The sequence below is a fragment of the Heptranchias perlo genome, chromosome 18, assembly GCF_035084215.1.
Source record: "Heptranchias perlo isolate sHepPer1 chromosome 18, sHepPer1.hap1, whole genome shotgun sequence".
Lineage (NCBI taxonomy): Eukaryota > Metazoa > Chordata > Chondrichthyes > Hexanchiformes > Hexanchidae > Heptranchias > Heptranchias perlo.
The window spans coordinates 21,087,283-21,105,568 of record NC_090342.1 but is presented as its reverse complement, the minus strand read 5'-3'; the positions used below and the strand labels follow the sequence as shown (position 1 = coordinate 21,105,568).

General features: G+C 39.7%; 1 protein-coding gene across 7 annotated transcripts in view; it reads left to right on the top strand.

Annotated features, from left to right (window-relative positions):
- Positions 1 to 18,286, top strand: part of grip1 (glutamate receptor interacting protein 1) — a 284,071-nt gene that overhangs the window by 188,250 nt on the left and 77,535 nt on the right. For 5 of the 7 annotated variants that reach the window (XM_067999485.1, XM_067999488.1, XM_067999489.1 and 2 more), the window contains exons 2-3: positions 9,177 to 9,257; positions 16,892 to 17,027. In XM_067999485.1, the coding sequence (XP_067855586.1) occupies positions 9,177 to 9,257; positions 16,892 to 17,027 (217 nt within the window). Of the gene's footprint in view, positions 1 to 236; positions 539 to 9,176; positions 9,258 to 16,519; positions 16,735 to 16,891; positions 17,028 to 18,286 lie in introns of those variants that run through there. The other 2 variants (XM_067999486.1, XM_067999487.1) reach the window with 2 other exon arrangements.

Sequence of the window (18,286 nt, the reverse complement as noted above, 5' to 3'; positions counted from 1 at the left end):
CCTGTCATGCCGAGTGTCGACTGTTGTGCAACTCAGTACTGTACTTGCTGGCAGTCTATAACTCGTGGAGATGAATAACCTTTGACATTGCAGACAGAGGAGATATGTGGATAAATTCAGCCACAGAAATCTGTTGCACTGCCAAATAACTGGCTGTTGAGTGTTAGAGCTAAATTAAACTACTTTCTGCTGATCAAGCCTGAAAGCAGGGTCAGCTCATTCAGCCGCAACACTGGAGTTGCCTCGGTGGTGGTTCCCGAGAGAGCTTCCAGCCTTTTGCTTGTGTTCGCTGACGATGGAATGATGATATACGTGCTAGTTGCTGATTTTGAGTTCAATTACACCCAATTAATGAATTGGCAACAAGCAGCACACTGCTGAGGCTCTACGTATGTAACAAGGAGTAAAATCTGCTTCAGTGACCGGCTTTAACGAGTTGTGGAACTCTGCTACACTAGCCAGACGTGTTCAAGTTTTTAGGATGCCATGGATTTGTTATGTGGACTTGGCCATGAACTTAACAATGACTTTGACTTTGGTAAGTAAAGTGCAGGAAAATTTGTGTTTCCAATTTATCTCTTTTGCCTAACCCAGATTCCATGCAGAACTACTTCTACTTTGCTAAAAACAAGTATTTTTAGGGACTGAATGCTAAGCACATGCGCTGTGTGACTTGAAATAGAATAACTTCTGCCAAATGCTGTCTTCAAAATCAGACAGTGAATCTTGCCTTTTATTGCTTGAAGATTTGATTGAAAACCATATCCAAGTCGGTTTATGACAATTGCCGTGTTTCACATGATTGAACTAGTCATGGCTAATACAGACTTTATGAATATATAATTACTATTAATCTGTCACTTTCTCCAAAAACTGGAGGGGGTGTATTCTGAGTAACCAAATTTATATTGAGGTTTGTAATTTGTTTTGTGGAACTGCTATACAATATTAGGCATGTTTCTCAGCTATAAAGTGGCATATAGCAGCATGTCCTTTAGCATTGCATGGACTTTATTAAAATGCTGCAGAATAATCCTATGTTTTTTATTTAAATGAATGTTGTATGTTATTTGTATTTGTCTGAACTGGAATTTATTGATGCAGATAATGAAAACAATGTTTGTGTAATGCCAGAAGGTTTGCACGTCTAAATGTAAATCATCTGGAAATGATTACACGTGGTTATGTTGGAAGTTGATCTAGCACATGGATCAAGTTAAACATAGCAGTTTGAGCGAATCAATTCTTGCAATGTGTTCATGCCTTTCGGATGGATATGACAGCATATTGTACAGCAGTCTAACCCTATTAACAGGATCATTCATCTTCACCATGGTATTCAAGCTGCCCAATTTGCAATGCAGCTTTCTATCAGAGAGTAGTCCTCAAATGATATTTGTTTTACTCTTTTTTTAACAGCATCCATTGAGTATTGTGTGTACAGTGCTAAATATTTCATAACATCTCTCAAGTTGTAACCTCCTTTGTCGAGCCTGGAGTGGTGTGTAACATGCTGAACTAGCACTAGACACTAGGGAGGCATCTTCAACTGTGTGCAGAGTTCAAACATAGACACTATGAAATGGCTATTTGTGCAGTCTACAGAGTAGATTTTGATTTGGCCCCCTTTTCGGCGTATATTTGAACCGAGAGGCCTGATGATCAATGGAAATTGGACCTTGGATCTTATCAGCATACTCTGCACGAGCTGCCAGCGCTGGTCATGCCTCCACAGGCAGCTCGCCCATGCGAATGCCACCCCCCGCCCAGTTAAGTCCCGGTGGTGGCGCGGGGGAGGTGGTGGGGGGCGGTGGGTGGTGGTTGCAGTTGCTCCTTCTGGCTCCACAGGAATGTTTTTTTGTAAATCTGATTTACCTTGTCAGCCTCTGGGACCTCTGAAGAATCCTAAGCAGGGAACTCCTGCCGCCTGCCCCTGCTCATCGATGACTAATTTCAGCAAGGGATCCTTCAATAGGCATTAGGTCCCTAACTTACACATTTAAGGACCTAACTCCTGTTTTAGGCATCAACCTGGGACACCTTTTTTTTTAAAAAAAAAGGGCCTCATGAATTTAGCATTGAGACCAACGCCTGCGCAGATTGGCCGCAGGCAGTCCCACTGCTAAATTGGATGCTTTGCGCCATTTTTCGGGCATCAAATGGCCACAATGCATACCAATTTCTATCCCTGACTTTCTTAGCTCTGCTCCCAAAGCATCTAATCCAGCTCAGTCAAATCTTTTAAAGGAAAACTCATTATCCTTCATTGTAACATTGACACTTTGAACCAAGTTAACTTTTCTGAATGCCTAACACTACCAAACATTACCCATGTAGGTGAGCTAATGGAACCATTATTAATCCCAATTAGGCACAAGGATAGATTGTACAGAGACATTTTAGCAGAAAGCTCCTTCAGGCCACATTAATATTAATAAACAGTAAATCAGACCAATTTGTAATACTTTTGTTATTTATACTTTGCCACAGACACCCACACAACATTTTCAAGCACATTAAATGAATAAATACTCATTTTGAGCTGTACTTCACAAGAGATCAATACAATACCAGAACACAAAATGAATGCCTCCCTCTATTAAGTATTTTCCTGTGCTGCATTGACTCTTCAATATAATAAGAACGTAAGAAGTAGGAGCAGGAGTAGGCCATACAGCTCCTTGAGCCTGCTCCACCATTCAATAAGATCATGGCTAATCTTCGACCTCAACTCCACTTTCTCTCCCTCCCCCCCCCCCCCCCTCCCCCCTCCATATCCCTTGAGTCCAAAAATCTATCCATCTCAACCTTGAATATACTCAATGACTGAGCATCCACAGCCTTCTAGGGTAGAGAATTCCAAAGATTCACAACCCTCTGAAGAAATTCCTCCTCATCTCAGTCTTGAATGGCTGACCCCTTATCCTGTGACTATGCCCCCTAGTTCTAGACTCTCTGGTCAGGGGAAACAATCTCTCAACATCTACCCTGCCAAGCCCCTCATAATCTTATTTGTTTCAATTAGATCACTTCTCATTCTTCTAAACTCCAGAGAGTATAGACCCAATCTACTCTCTCTCCTCATTGGACAACCCTCTCATCCCAGGAATTAATCTAGTGATCCTTCGTTGCACCGCCTCCAAGGCAAGTATATCCTTCCTTAGATAAGGAGACCAAAATGCAATACTCCATGTGAGGTCTCACTAAAGCCCTGTACAACTGTAGTAAGACTTCCTTACTCTTACACCAACCCCATTGCAATAAAGGCCAACATGCCATTTGCTTTCTTAATTGCCTGTTGTAATTGCATACTAACTTTTTGTGTTTCTTGTACGAGGACACCCAAGTCTCTCTGGACACCAACATTTAATAGTTTCTCACCATTTAAAAAATATTCTGTTTTTCTATTCTTCCTACCAAAGTGAATAACCTCACATTTCCCCACATTATACTCCATCTGCCACCTTCTTGCCCGCTCACTTAACCTGTCTATATCCCTTTGCAGACTCTTTATGTCCTCCTCACAGCTTACTTTCCCAACTAGCTTTGTATCGTCAGCAAACTTGGATACATTACACTCGGTCCCTTCATCCTCTTACACTGCGTAATTGGGGATTTCTGCAGATTGTAGTGCTGTGAAGCATTAATTAATGCCACAAACAATTTAGCTATAATGAAGGGGAAAATCATATAACAACACTTTGATCCAGTTTAAAAACAAAAGTCCAGTGAGTTCCCTGATGGCTTATTTGGTAAAGGTGGTATGTGGCTGAAACAATCACTGCAAAAGATCCTAGATTCATCCATGTACCAAGTTAGCTGATCCCAGGTAGGATCACATTAGGGATTCTGCAGTTGGCCTTAGTATCTGTCATTGAGGAAGGGAGAAAATTGGCCAGGGTTCAGCTCCTAATTACTATCCAAAATTCCTGCTGAAAAGGGCTCGTATTTAAATGTTACATACAGACTGTGTGTTAATTCTATTATCCATCTTCATAGATCACAAGTTTGAATTCAAATATTGTTTTGATGCTGGATATAAAGATAGAAAACTTTTTAAAAAAAGGAAATACTGCAGAATACTGATCATTTAATTGGTCAACTTTTCATGCTCTCAGTGCTGGTTTTCATGGGCAGCCATCATGCCACTATGAGCATTTTATAGCATGATGGAAACTTTTTAATGGTAGACTCCTATGGTGGACATATTGTTCTATTTAGGCAACCTTTCCTAGTAAGCAAATATCAAGTATGTCAATGATCCCAAATTGGAAATAACATGAAGAACCGAAGTTCCTTCTTGCTCTCTACCAGCCAGTTTCCATTAGGCTGAAAGGGTTAAAATGTTTATTTACATCTTTAAGACTGGGTCAGCTTTATGACAGTAACATCAGGTGATGCAAAATTGACACAAACAATTCTCCAAACTAAATCTGTTTATGGAGAATCTAATTACCATTCTTCAAATAGGTTGACTATATTGTACTTGGTTAACTAAAGTTCATGTAGAAATGAGCACCAACAAACCAGAGATCTAACCATATATTAGTTTGTTTCAATCAAATCAGTGCTATTCCAAATTTTTGCCTCAAACCAAATTTCTTTTGTTTCAAAAATGAAATTTTGAGTTGCAGCTGTTAATACATGAAGTTGTGTGAATTTACAACTCCCGTGAAGAATGTCTTTATGTCCCCAGAAAATCTAACTGCACAGGATCTTATGAACAATGGCAAATTTTCAGGATCAGCAAATACATTCTCGCTGTGAAACAGCAAGTCCTGCCTGACCACCAGGTCCCAAACAAAAAGAAGGAACTTGCACTTAGCCCATCTACTGAAACCCTCATCCATGCTTTTGTTACCTCTGGACTTGACTATTCTAATGCTGTCCTGGCCGGCCTCCCAACTTCCATCCTCCATAAACTTGAGCTCATCCAAAACTCTTGCTGCCCATATCCTAACTCGCACCAAGTCCCATTCACCCATCACCCCTGTGCTCGCTGACCTAAGTTGGCTCGATGTCCACTAATACCTCCAATTTAAAATGGTCATCCTTGTATTAAATCCCTCTGTGGCTTTGCCCCTTCCTATCTCTGTAATCTCTTACAGCCCTACAAACCTCTGAGAACTCTGTGTTCCTCCAACACATGCACACCCCCACTGCCTCTCCACCTCTCTCCTCCATTAAGACCCTTCTTAACACCTACCTTTTTGATTAAGCTTTTAGTCGCCTGTCCTAATGTCTCCTTCTTTGGCTCACTGTCAATTTCTGTCTGATTACGCTTCTGTGAAGTGCCTAGAGATATTTTACTATGTTAAAGGCGCTATATAAATGCAAATTGTCGTTAGATATTGTCTTTCATGTCCTCTTAATGTCGCAAAGCACTTCACAGCCAATGAATTACTTATGAATCTGTTAATGGAGAATCTAATTGTTGTGTTGGATACAACGGTTGTGTTTGGGGCAAATGCGGCTGTCAATTTGCACACAGCAAAGTCCCACAATGACGAATGAGATGAATGACCAATGAATTTGTTTTGGTCGTGTTCGTTGAGGGATGAATGTTGGCCAGGACACCAGGGAACTCACTGATCATCTTCGAAAAAGTGCCATGGAATCTTTTAGGTTCAACTGGAAAAGGCATATACAGCCTCAGTTTAACTTCTCATCCAAAAGACAAATGCCTTTAACAATTCAGCACATCCTCAGTACTACAATGAAGTGTCAGCCTAGGTTATGTGCTAAAGTCCCTGGTGTGGGGCTTCAACTCAAAGGTAAGAGGGCTACCACTGAGCCAAGCTGATCATAAAAAAGCACTGTATGTAAATAGGCAGTTGATGTTTTGAGGCACCAATTTCTATTTCTATACTTTCAACCACAGATCACAGCTCCATAATGGAGAGAAACTTTGGGATATCTGACATACTGTAAGATCTGAGACGCTCAGATGTAAGCTTGTGAGCACGAGTAATTAAGTAACCCGCTAGGACGCCAAGGACTCAATCAATGCCCAATAATTCGACTCGACCATATTGGTAAAGTCCAATATACAGAATTTTTATTGAGCAATAGCACATAATCATATTACACTATAATATTTATTATCAGGCAAGCAGTAGTTAAGTCAGTCAGGCATTATATTACTCACCTAGGTGACTTTAGTGATCGACTGGACAGCCAGGCTCCACGTTCCCCCCACCCCACCACACGAGGTTAGCCCTAAGGCAGCGTTGGTCCCTCAATGTTGAGTGGCTTCGATCTCTACCGACTGTGTTTCTGATCGTGGACGAGGCTATCTTTATACCTGGTTTCCTGGTGTATACGTGCATATGAGCTCGTGCCCAGCATCTCTTACTGCCTCGTTTGTGGCTGGTCAGGATGTAAGATGTTTGCCCAGCTTCTCAAATTCAGCTGACCGCAGCAACTGACATCCCTTTGTTCCTTATATTGAGGCAGTCGTCCTAAATTCATTACTGTCTCAAGGCTGCTGCCTTGATTAGCCGCCTTTAACTTAGTCAAACGTTTTAACCTATTCATCCTCATCCCACAGTCTTAAGCTTTAATATATATGTTAAAAGACCCCTTTTACCCCTTATTAACAATACCATCACACATGCTACAGTTGTGAGTTGTTTGGATCGGCATTTTTTCACTTGTCAGAGACTCCATTTGCTTTGGGAGAATTTAAGTTCAGTTATTTGCATTTAGTTAAGATGTTTGGTTCAGATGGCTTGACCTAAACTTGGACCACACGGTGCATTTTTCATACTTGCATCTATATCTCTGTTTCACACAGGGCTACATGTTTTTAGGTGTTGTGTGCCTACAGCTGGTTTTCAATACAGTTCCCACTGTAGGTGGACCAAGCATCTAATCAGGTTATAGCTCACAGTAAAAACGTTCACTTTGGGACCATAGGATGATAGATGGGAATTGTACTGGTGCAGCATAAAGGTCTAATAGGACTCTGCTGCATCTTTTCCCAACAAGTTAGTGCATCGATAGTTATTTCACATGAACTGAATTGAGGAACATGTAAATATAATCTCCAGATCTCAATCTGATCATAAATTATGACCCTTTTACTATAAACATGACAGAAGCAGATCTCTGCCTTTATTACAAATATCTTATTTGTGTGTGTATTTAATTAATTGAAATCATGTTGATAATTCTTTACTGTTTGCAAAGCTCCATCAGTACCAGCCTTGCTTTTTTTTTTGTTCATGGGATGTGGGCGTCGCTGGCGAGGCCAGCATTTATTGCCCATCCCTAATTGCCCTTGAGAAGGTGGTGGTGAGCCGCCTTGAACTGCTGCAGTCCGTGTGGTGAAGGTTCTCCCACAGTGCTGTTAAGAAGGGAGTTCCAGGATTTTGACCCAGCGATGATGAAGGAACGGCGATATATTTCCAAGTCAGGATGGTGTGTGACTTGGAGGGGAGCATGCAGGTGTTGTTCCCATGTGCCTGCTGCTCTTGTCCTTCTAGGTGGTAGAGGTCGCGGGTTTGGGAAGTGCTGTCGAAGAAGCCTTGGCGAGTTGCTACACTGCAGCCACTATGTGCCGGTGGTGAAGGGAGTGAATGTTTGGGTTGGTGGATGTGGTGCCAATCAAGCGGGCTGCTTTGTCCTAGATGGTGTCGAGCTTCTTGAGTGTTGTTGGAGCTGCACTCATCCATGGCTTAATAAATGCATGAGTTGTCAGTGCTTACTGTTAAAAGGATGCAGGACTTGATGAAGTGCTTATTTGGTTCTGGTTACCTCAGACCTCACCATGTTATTGCTATTATGCACATTAAAGAGTGAGTTTCAAAAAAAATAATGGTTTTAGTCCACCTTCAATAAAACTGTGAATTGATTTTTAATTTGATCTGTAGACAGCAAAATATATATATTGGTCCAGACTAGAAAAATAAGGGTACCCTGTCTGGGGTAGATAAATATTCCTTCACAGATGAGCAATTTCTCTGTTACTGTCTTCAGACCACTGAAATATGGATTTAAATAGATTGCTACATTTTATTGAATACAGTGGTGTGGTACTCAATGTAATTTGAATTGACTCTTATCCTTAATGGTCCTTGTTGCGGGCAGTGCTGCTTGCTATTTTCTTCGGCATTAGATAATGGCCCAGAATTTACTGTCAAAATAATGATGAGGCTAATGGCGCTCACCGTTATTTATGTGCAAATCGAACAGCAACTTCAGGCTTGGGCTGATGCACAGTTAAATGCGAAAATCCGGAAGTTGCTGTCAAAGATGTACCATTCCATCGCCAGCTTCATGATAATGGTATCTCGCCGTCTGCCTCACCATTCAAATACATTGAACCCCATGAAATTCCTGTATTTGCGCGGTAGATACGAACTAAACTCGCCACAGAAAGTTAGGGCTTATCCTTTTCAGTCTAAGTACCTTTTTAACGGCGTGATAAGTCTTAATTACTGCCAAACCACCTCTTTGGTACTGAAAATTAGCTTTTCCATGTGTGGAGTCTCATTCCTTCAACTTTTAATTGTTGTTGGAGATTTTTTTAAAGGTATTTAAATAACATTTTTTTAAACTTCTTTCTGCGTCTTTTATCTCTCTCTCTTAATCCACTCTTTCTTGCCCTCTCTTTATTTTGCTTTCTGTACCTGATTTGACATTGAATTCACTATTCTAACTGACACGTCCTGGTTCAGACTCTGTGCTGTTCATTAACGATTCTTCAATCTGATTGGTTAAGGAGATACACAGTTGCTTGCCCTGTTCACGCAGGTCTCAGATGCCCTGTAGAGGACGCCGTGCCATTTGGATCTCTAACTTACAGCAACCTTTAGTGCAAAAGCTCATGGAAAGTATATGGCCAAGGGCCAAGGACATGTCTAACGGATGGCAGGTGCTGTTCGTTCACCGCTTACCATAAATTCTGACGCAATGTGTTTTTCCCTCATTTATTTGCTGATCTCTTGAATGTGAAACCTGCCATTTTTTGATGTTAATAGGCTAATATTAGCAAGAGTGCATGGCTGATTTTATCGATCTCTTAGTGGTTTGGGCATGTCCATGTTAATGCTGTAGGATTCGTTGACTGATCATGTCAGTATACTGCGTTGTAGTTGCCAGAATGATTTTGGCTCCAAAACAAAACCCTTTTTATAATTCTTTTAGACAGATCCGATATTTTTATTTTACAGATGAGGGACCATACGCCAAATCTACAAACCCAGCAAAAGCTTCTGAAGGCACTTTGGCAGTTAGAAGACAAAGTATCCCAGGTAAGTCTTATCTGTATGTTGGTGATCTGTTTTGCAGTGCAGCACCATTTTCAAAAGTACCCCTTTGGGAGAGTGTGCTTACATATCGCCTACAAACAGATTTGAAATATGGCATTCTTCAGTAATGACCATGTCTACTCTTCAAAGGATCTCAGTTTGTATTCAGTGGTTTACTTTGACAAACATCCCAACATTCTGAAAGATAGGATCACTAGCAACTAATCAGAAATAGTGATTTTTTTTTGTATTTTTTTTCTTCCATGAGCTCTGCACGGATAATCCTCTATAGATCTAAAGTAAATATTGCAACTAAGTTTAGAGAGGAACAGAATCATAGAGCCTCGATTTATTCATAGATTCTAGGAATAACTATAAGACTCCTTACCTTTGGTGCAGATTTCTGCGACAGACACACCTCCTCTTTGCCACATTATACTCGATTTAGTCTGTTGAACAACCAAAACAGTTTTTTCAGAAAACTCTTTTCCTTAAAAGATCACTGACAAATGTTGAGATGTTAACTTGGGCTTTCTGATTGCTCAATAGGCAAACATACTATATAGGGTTGTATCGAGACATATCATTAACAAGGGTCTCCTTTAAACCTGGATTGTAACTAGTTAGCTGATCTCTTCAATCTCAGAATCTTCAATCTAGAGAGAAAAAATCAGCTATACTTCCAATTCCTTGTAAATATTCAGATTCCTGCTGGAAAGTAAGAATCCGCATGCGCACACTGTCTCTGTCTCTTTATAAGGAATAAAATGGATTTTACTGAATTGCTGTGCAGTAATGTATCAAAAGTCCCTGCAATAGAGATAGCTCTACCAAAGAGCCGGCAGAGGCACGATGGGCTGAATGGCCCCCTTCTTTGCTGTATCATTCTGATTGTTTCTACTATGAGGCAGATAGTGATATTAATGCACACTAGTTTTGGACAAGCTGTAAACAACATAATTATTGAATGTGCTGAAATCTCTGATACTCTTATCCAGCTGCTGTGAACTGAATACTGTATAGGTTAAAAATTTATTGGGGTACTCAGCAGATGGCAAATAGATGCATTATTCATGTAGTTGAGGGTACTTTGAATTCTAATCATGTTTACACCACCAATAATTTCTGGCATACCAATGAAAAGATCAACAATGGACTACGGGTCTCAGGTTTGCTGATAGTTTTGGCAATGCATTTCTTAGCACCCTGCTGTGCAGTAAACTAAAGGAAATTCTTCCCTTTTATGTCTCGTTCTCTGCAATAGATGAGTAATAATCTGTCTTGATGTAGATCTATTGAAAGGTCTAACGGAGTCCGCTTATAACCGCTCGAGAGAACTTTATTAGCTAAAAATTCCTTTCCCCGCCCCCCCACCCCTCATTGGCAGCCATGCCTTCAGCTGCCTAGGAATTCCAGCTACTCTGGAGTTCCCTCCCTAAACCTTTCCACTTCTCTCTTCTGATGCTTCTTAAAACCTACCTCATTGACCAAGCTTTAAGTCACCTGTCCTAATGTCTCTTTCTTTGTCTCGGTGTCAGTTTTTGTCTGTGAAGTGCCCTGGGCCATTCAACTATGTTAAAGGCACCATACAAATGCAAGTTGTTGTTGTAAAAAGAAAATGATGCAATTTTGAAAAAAAGCTTTAACCTGTTTATGATAACTAATGGAACCAGCCGTTTGATTTCCTAACAATTTACAGTCGTAAGCTGATAATTCCAAATACAGACATTGAAGATAAATATTTTTATTTTAACAAGAATGCAGCTTAATGGGTCACATTGTACGTGGCAATGGCTGTATGATGAAAAAAGTTGCATTAATGCAGATCAAACCATATGACTATATTTATAGCATACTGGCTGAATCCAGCTGCTCTATATATGTGCATTCTCATGCTGTGGGCTTCATGTTTATAGTACTGTGTCAGCAGTGTAAAATTATTTATGGAAAGCCAATAAAAGCATACTTTGAAAATGAACCCTGCAATGCTAAGAGCTTAATTTTGGTTATCAGGAAAAGCACTCATACTGTCAGAAGCTTACATTTTAATACAGTACATTACTTTGCTGTCTAAAAAGATTTTGTTTTGGGAATGGAGAGGCAGAGCGTTTCCTAAGGCTGGTAATGCACATTACTTGCAGAACGTAAACACTCATGGATTGTGCAGGTTGGGGTTCATACAGCACTGCACTTCATGGTTAATAAGCCCTAGTTACCAGGATTACACATATAAACATTATTACAAACTAGGAAGAATGTTAAACTACATAGCTGTGTGTAATTATTTAAGGTCCAGCATTAGAAACATTGGGGAAGATTTCCTGTGCCTGATGTGTGGCACAATCATGAACTCACTCTTTACAACTGCTTTTATAATTCCAGTAGGTACCTTTGGAAAAGAATGGAAATAAGCAGGATAATTTTATCCTGCTGTAAACATGCTTCCGGCTGTAATGTGCATTTGCATAGTTCAAATTTATTTATAGAATGTAAATAAATCATAGATGCAGTAATTTTCAGAGAGCATGAAGCAACAATTTTTTAACTGTTTCCTCTCTCCCCATGTAATGCTACTTACATTGAGCGCTGACTCCCAGGTATCCATCAGTAACTGCTCCATCTCCTTCTGTAAACACTACAGCGTGGCCTAATGTCAGAGTGACACTTCTACCTCCACAGGGAAACACTGCAGAACCTCCATTAAAACAGTGTTATTTGGTTGGCCTACTGCAATATCTTAATTGTAACATTTTGATGAAGAACTTTTCTTTGCAATTTGTGACATACGCATATCCCTTGTTTAAAGCGTGCGGTTCATTTGAGTCACCATTTCTTTCCCTTTCCATCCTGACTCCAATCCAATCTCACCAAACATAGACGTATGATTTGGTAGCATGCACATTAAAACTGAGCTACAATAAATGATAAGGTAGTTCCTCAGACTGCAGGAAGTCGGTCTTCCATCATTTGCAGTTTTCTGTAACCAAACACTAAAAATTGTTGAAAATGTGGCATAGTCTGAACTGCCCTAACGACTGATTGCAGCAGTGCACCTGGGACCAGCTGATTACAAATATAGATCAGACAAATGCAATAAGTGGTGCAGTTTGTTGCCCCGTCCCTTCTAGTTACACAGCAGAAACATTTACATTTACAGTCCTGTACTTTATCACACTTAAATCCTTTGTGATCTACACTGAAGGTTGTTAAAACGTGATAAACTTGCATCAGTCAGTTTAGCTCATGCAAAATGATTGCACTTGTCTAAAAAATCTTTCTGTGCCACATGTTGATTTGATGTTCATTGCACCCCTGGGAGTGAATAATGCAGTTGATTGATGGATATTAGAACAATTACCAGTACAAAGAATGCTTCTCAATCGTAAAAGCTGCCATTGGAAAACATTCCCATTTTTGATCATTTAATTATTTTGCGCTGACATTTATGTTGGCAGTTAAATAATGTTAAGGTTGCGCTGTAATATTTTTGATTAAAATCATTTAAAGAATTTTACTGTATTAAGATAGAAAGCAAGTACTTTGGTATAATAGCCTAATGGTTATGGTACTGGATTAACGACTCAAGGTTGAGAGTACAAATTTGCAGCCCTACCACATCCAGTCAAGAATGGTGGTGGATAACCAGGCAACTAACAAGAGGAGAAAGAGGCTCCATAAACATTGCTATTCTCCACCATGGTAGAGCCAGCCATGGGAGTGCAAGTAACAAGGCTAAAGTGTTTGCAAGTGTCTTCAGCCAAAAGTGCCAAGTGGGTGATCCTACTTGGCCTCCACTATTGTAGATGCCTATGTCCAGCCAACTTAGTTCACTTCATATGAAATTAAGAAGTGGCTGCATGCACTGGACAAAGCCACGGCTATGGAACCTGGTAGTGTCCCAGCTGTAATGCTGCATACCTGTGCACAAGCATAGCCGCTCCCATAGCCAGGCTGTTCCAGTACAGCTAATGCACTGACGTCCAACTGACAATGTGGAAGATTGCAGAGTTATGTTCTACCCACAAAATACAGGATGAATCTAACCTGGCCAATGACCGTCCTAACAGCCTCATGCCAATCATCAGTAAAGTATGGAAGGATTCATCATTATAGTAGTACCATTAAGCGACACCTACTTAGTAATAACCTGCTTACTGATGCTCAGCTCAGGTTCTGCCAGAGCATTACATCTCTTGACTTCATCGTAGCCCTGATCCAAGCTTGGACATGAGCTGAAAGCCATAGGTGGGGTGACACATAGGCAGCATTCGACTGAGTGTAGCACCAATGATTCTGGTACTTCCACTAGATGTAGCCAGCCCCTACACCTACTTTCCAAAAAAGAGAATCCCTTCTTTCCCACCATCTACTCTTCCCACGCCATTGTTCTGAAAATGGTTTAATTGAGCTTTAAGCTTGCTACGCGATGAAGCTGCACTTAAAATAAATCTTTAGATCCTTCATAGAATATACAATATATATATTCTATATATGCTATCTATATATACCTATACTTATATCATGGTATAGCGGAAACAAATTTGGTCTGTTTGTCAATTAAATATGTTATCTGCTGGGTGCCTAACATATGTCCTCTATTATGTTGCAGATATTATCATGGCCAAGTACAATATTGGCATGCATGCTAATATACTAATACCTCTTATTCAACACACGTATACCAGGAAATTCCTTAGAGCTGTTCCCGCTTTGCAGGCATTACTTCGCCAGAAGTGTGGTAGGAACCCCGTTGATGCACATGAACAGATTGCCATTTCACTTCCAGCGAAATAATGCTGGCGGAACGGGAGTAGCTCCAAGGAATTTCCTGGTCATGGTTTATGGATACTTTGTTGATTTAAAAAAAACTTTATATAATGCACAGTCACTAACACATAATCCATAACACACTATCTGTAAAATGCCCAAAAACACCATTCTAATGTGGTTCCATTGCAAGGCTTTCTATTTTTGTTCATTTTCACATAAAGCCTCTCCACACATTGCAGAGTTTTATTTTATCAGCTGCTGACGTTTCCAGAAGGACAATCCAGTTGTTTTATTGGCTTTTCTTATTGACAGACTAATGATTTCCTCAGACCAGAACATTCATTCTGATCTAATTAATCATAACAATTATATATTGCTGTAGTAGCAGCCTGTGGATACTTTTATCTGTGTTATAAATGGATGCCTTACTGCTGGCTGTTTCGGGAGATAGGAGAAAGAGAAAAAGGGACGAAACATTAACAATGTGACTGCTATGAGAAGCGGAGCCGTCAACAGTGGACAAATCTTTAGTCATGAATTATGGCTGTAAACCTGAGGCATGGCCTCACGTCAAAAATATAAACAGGTTAAAAGCAACAGGCTGTATGGGTCACAAGGAACGTCTAGTCTATGCTTTAATCTGAGTTTGCTCTCCTATTACTGCTGGTGTGACTGCTTCAAATTACAGATATTCTTCAGCTTTCATTAGAGCAAGTGAGCTGCACCTCCTGGGATTATAGAATGTTACAGCAGAGAAACAGGGAATTCAGCACATTGGTGTTTCTCTCCACATGAAACAGCTTATCTAACTGTCCTCATTCCTCTTGCCCTTTAATATTCCTCTTTTTCAAGCAACTTTCTAATTCCCTTTTAAATGAATTTGCAACGGAGAATTCCACATTTTAACTGTGTGTTTTAAAAAAAAAATTCTCACCTCCCATTTAATTCATTTTGAGATTGTTCTGAGATTTTTGTCCTTTTGTTACCAGTGGAAACAATTTATCACTATTTTCATAACCCTTCATAATTTTAAAGATCTCTCTCAGATCATCTTTAATCTTGCCAGTTTTGGTGAAAAAAAGCCCTACCGTCTCAAGTCTTCATAACTGTAGCACCTCATCCCAGCAACACCTCAGTGAGTATACACCGCACCTCTTTCATTGCTTTATCTCCTTCCCATAATTGGGTGGCCAAAACTGTGCACAATACTCCCAACTATGGCCAAAATTGAGGTTTTTTGAGGATCAATATCACCTCCATTCTTTTATATTCTATGCCTCTAGATAGAAAACCAAGGATTCAGTTTTTATGGTCTTATCTACTTGTGTGGCCACCTTTTTAATATTCTGTGTAGCTGCACACTAATCTGTTCCTTTCCCGATTAAAACTAATAACTCCATAATTCTAATAGAGGGCTTGCATTGTTGCTATGAATGGTGGATAAACCCTGATTGCGGAAGGCAAATCAAGCTTTCACTGAATATAGTGTAAGTTTGAGACTGAGGTCTAAAGCATGAAGACTTGAGAGTGAAACTCCTGCCGAATATAGGAGAGTGGTGTGCCTGGTGAAAAGCTGTGTCGCCTTTATGCCTATTTACTATAACATTAACTATTTACAATGGTATTAACTGATTCTAGGTGAATGTACAGAATAGTGCCAAAGAACAAGGGCGATGCTGCTGGCAAGGAGAAGTAAATGACATAATTAGAGAAAGGGAATGGTAATTGGAACAAGAGGCCACACATGCGAACAGTCTGTCGTGGATTGTAAATGTGGGTGTGACTGGAACTTTTTAGATCTGCTGGCTTGCTTTGTAATACGTGCAATTCTATCTCACTTCAGCCTCAGATACAAACAGATCACTTACTACTCTCTTTATTTGTTTGACAGTAACATTTTCTCCTCAGCTCCCAGAACTGTTGATCTATTGAAGTCAGATGCATTCACTCATAGACTAATGCACTGCACAGTGTAGATAGATGTAGGCAGCATACTCGCATACCATTCTATTTCACTAATTACAACTCTTAACAGTCCTTGTTTCAACATTCTCGGAGTCTAAGCTTTTACATTGAACCAGAGAGCATAACTGTACAGTGGATACCTCTGTAATGGTTGTTTACTCTTAACATTTTGAATAGAGGAAATCGTTTAGGATATTTAAATTATAGCAAGATCTTTTTTGATTGTAGATCAAATAATGTGCTAACGGACACCTTTACTGGTGCATAAAACAGTTTTTTAATTCTAAAAATGAACCTGCTTCAACGATAGTTCTATTATTTGTTACTAGTTAACCACACTGTTATTCTGTTAATCATCTCTGAGTCATTAAATGTTGAAATTCTATCACTTCATCTCCTGTTGGTTCAGCAAGTTTAACCAGTGAGGAGCTGAGCTACACAGGTCAGGAATCTGCCAGATTTGATTCCTGGTCTGAGCTGGTTTCATCGGCTGCAACAGTTGGGTTTAGTGCCCCAAGGTTACAGAGGTGAAAATTGGCCAGGGTTTCTGTTCCTGTTGTCTAGCAACCCCAAGTGGAAGTGAACGTACAGATTTCAGGTGAAGACAGGATTGGGCTTCTCCCTTCCCCATAGCCTGCTGGCACCTACTGTCTAGGCTCACATGTGCAAAATGACCACTTAGGAAAGGTATCCATGGAACAGTTCCCTAGTGAAGAGTCAACATCTTCAGGAGAGGAGAAAATTGGTGAGGGAGGGAAAAAAGAAACATTTTTGAGTGTGAATTGAAGATTCTGAAGTGTAGAACAGTTGTTTCATGTGTTGTTCATTCTATTTTCTGAAATGGTTTTTAATAAACTTGTGTTTCCTTTTATTATTAAACTGTTGATGTGTTCTATCCGCAGAGGAATTCAAAGGTCAAACTATAGTAGAGTTGATGAAAAAAGAAGGCAGCACCCTGGGGCTCACAGTATCAGGTGGAATAGACAAGGAAGGGAAACCAAGAGTATCGAACCTTCGACCTGGAGGAATTGCTGCGAGGTAACCAAAGCTAACTGTGACATACGACCAAAGAATGATGAGAGATTACAGCTGAGAGTATTTTACTGGGTTCATATAGCCCTTGTGCAGAGAATTCTTAAAACATTTGTGGTGTGTGCTTCTCAATCTTTTCTTCATCTGAAATGTTTTCCCTTTCTTACATTTCCACCACTAGGAGATGGGAGCTGTGAAAATACAACCGCTTTGTAAATGTGCCAAATTTTTGAAGGGAGATGAGGGAATACCAGTCATTTTTAGCTTACAATAATTCTTGCTGATTTGAGAAACAATAAATTAAATTCATTGTTCTGGTGATAGACTGCATAAAATCATTGTTTTTGTTAGATTTCAAAACTGTTAATAATATGGTCTCCTGGTAATTCAAAATCGTTTATGCCCTAAAATAATTTGAATTATCCAATAGTTTCAATTAAGCAAAGTAAATAACAAAGCATGTAGTAAAGACAATGTGGTTATAATGGGAGATTTTAATTTTCACATAGAAGCAGAACAGCTCAGGTAGTAATGGCAGTGAATTTCTAGAAAGTATTTTGGACAGTTTTCTAGAACATTGTTTTAGAACCGACCAGGGAACAGGCCAAACTGGACTTAGTACTGAATAGCAAACCAGAATTAGTTAACAATTTGACGGTAATGAAACATCTTGCAAATAATGACTATAATATGATTGAATTTGATATTAGGTTTGAGAGGGAGAGTCAAAAACCAAAGTTTTAAATTTAAGTGTGGCAAACTTTGAAGTGATGAGAAATAAATTGGCTGCAGTAAATTGGGCTGAACTGTTAATGGGTAAACTTCCAGACGAACAGTGGGAAGTATTCAAAGAAGTATTGGTACGATACAAAACCAGTACATACTGTGGGCAGGTAACTAACTTGCGCCATTTTAACCGGCCCACCCGCCCGGTTTCTGCCAGGCGGATGGGGTTAAAATCAGCCCCAAATGTTTTAGGTGCAAGCTCCTTGGTGTATATTTTTTTTAAATCTCAGACATTGTTGTCAGGACTTTGTTTCTTCAAGAAACAATCAATTTGGTGAAAGTGGAGCAAAATAGTACTTTCAAAAATAGCAGCAGCAAAGATTTATTAATGACAGAGCATCGAAGGACTGTCTTGATATTTCAGTTGGATTCAGAGATCCCTCTTCTTGAGCATTTTAATTGTGTGATAGTTTAACTGATTTAACTTGGTTACTCTTAAGGATTTTAGGAGTTTAATAGTATTTTCAGTGAAAATGCAC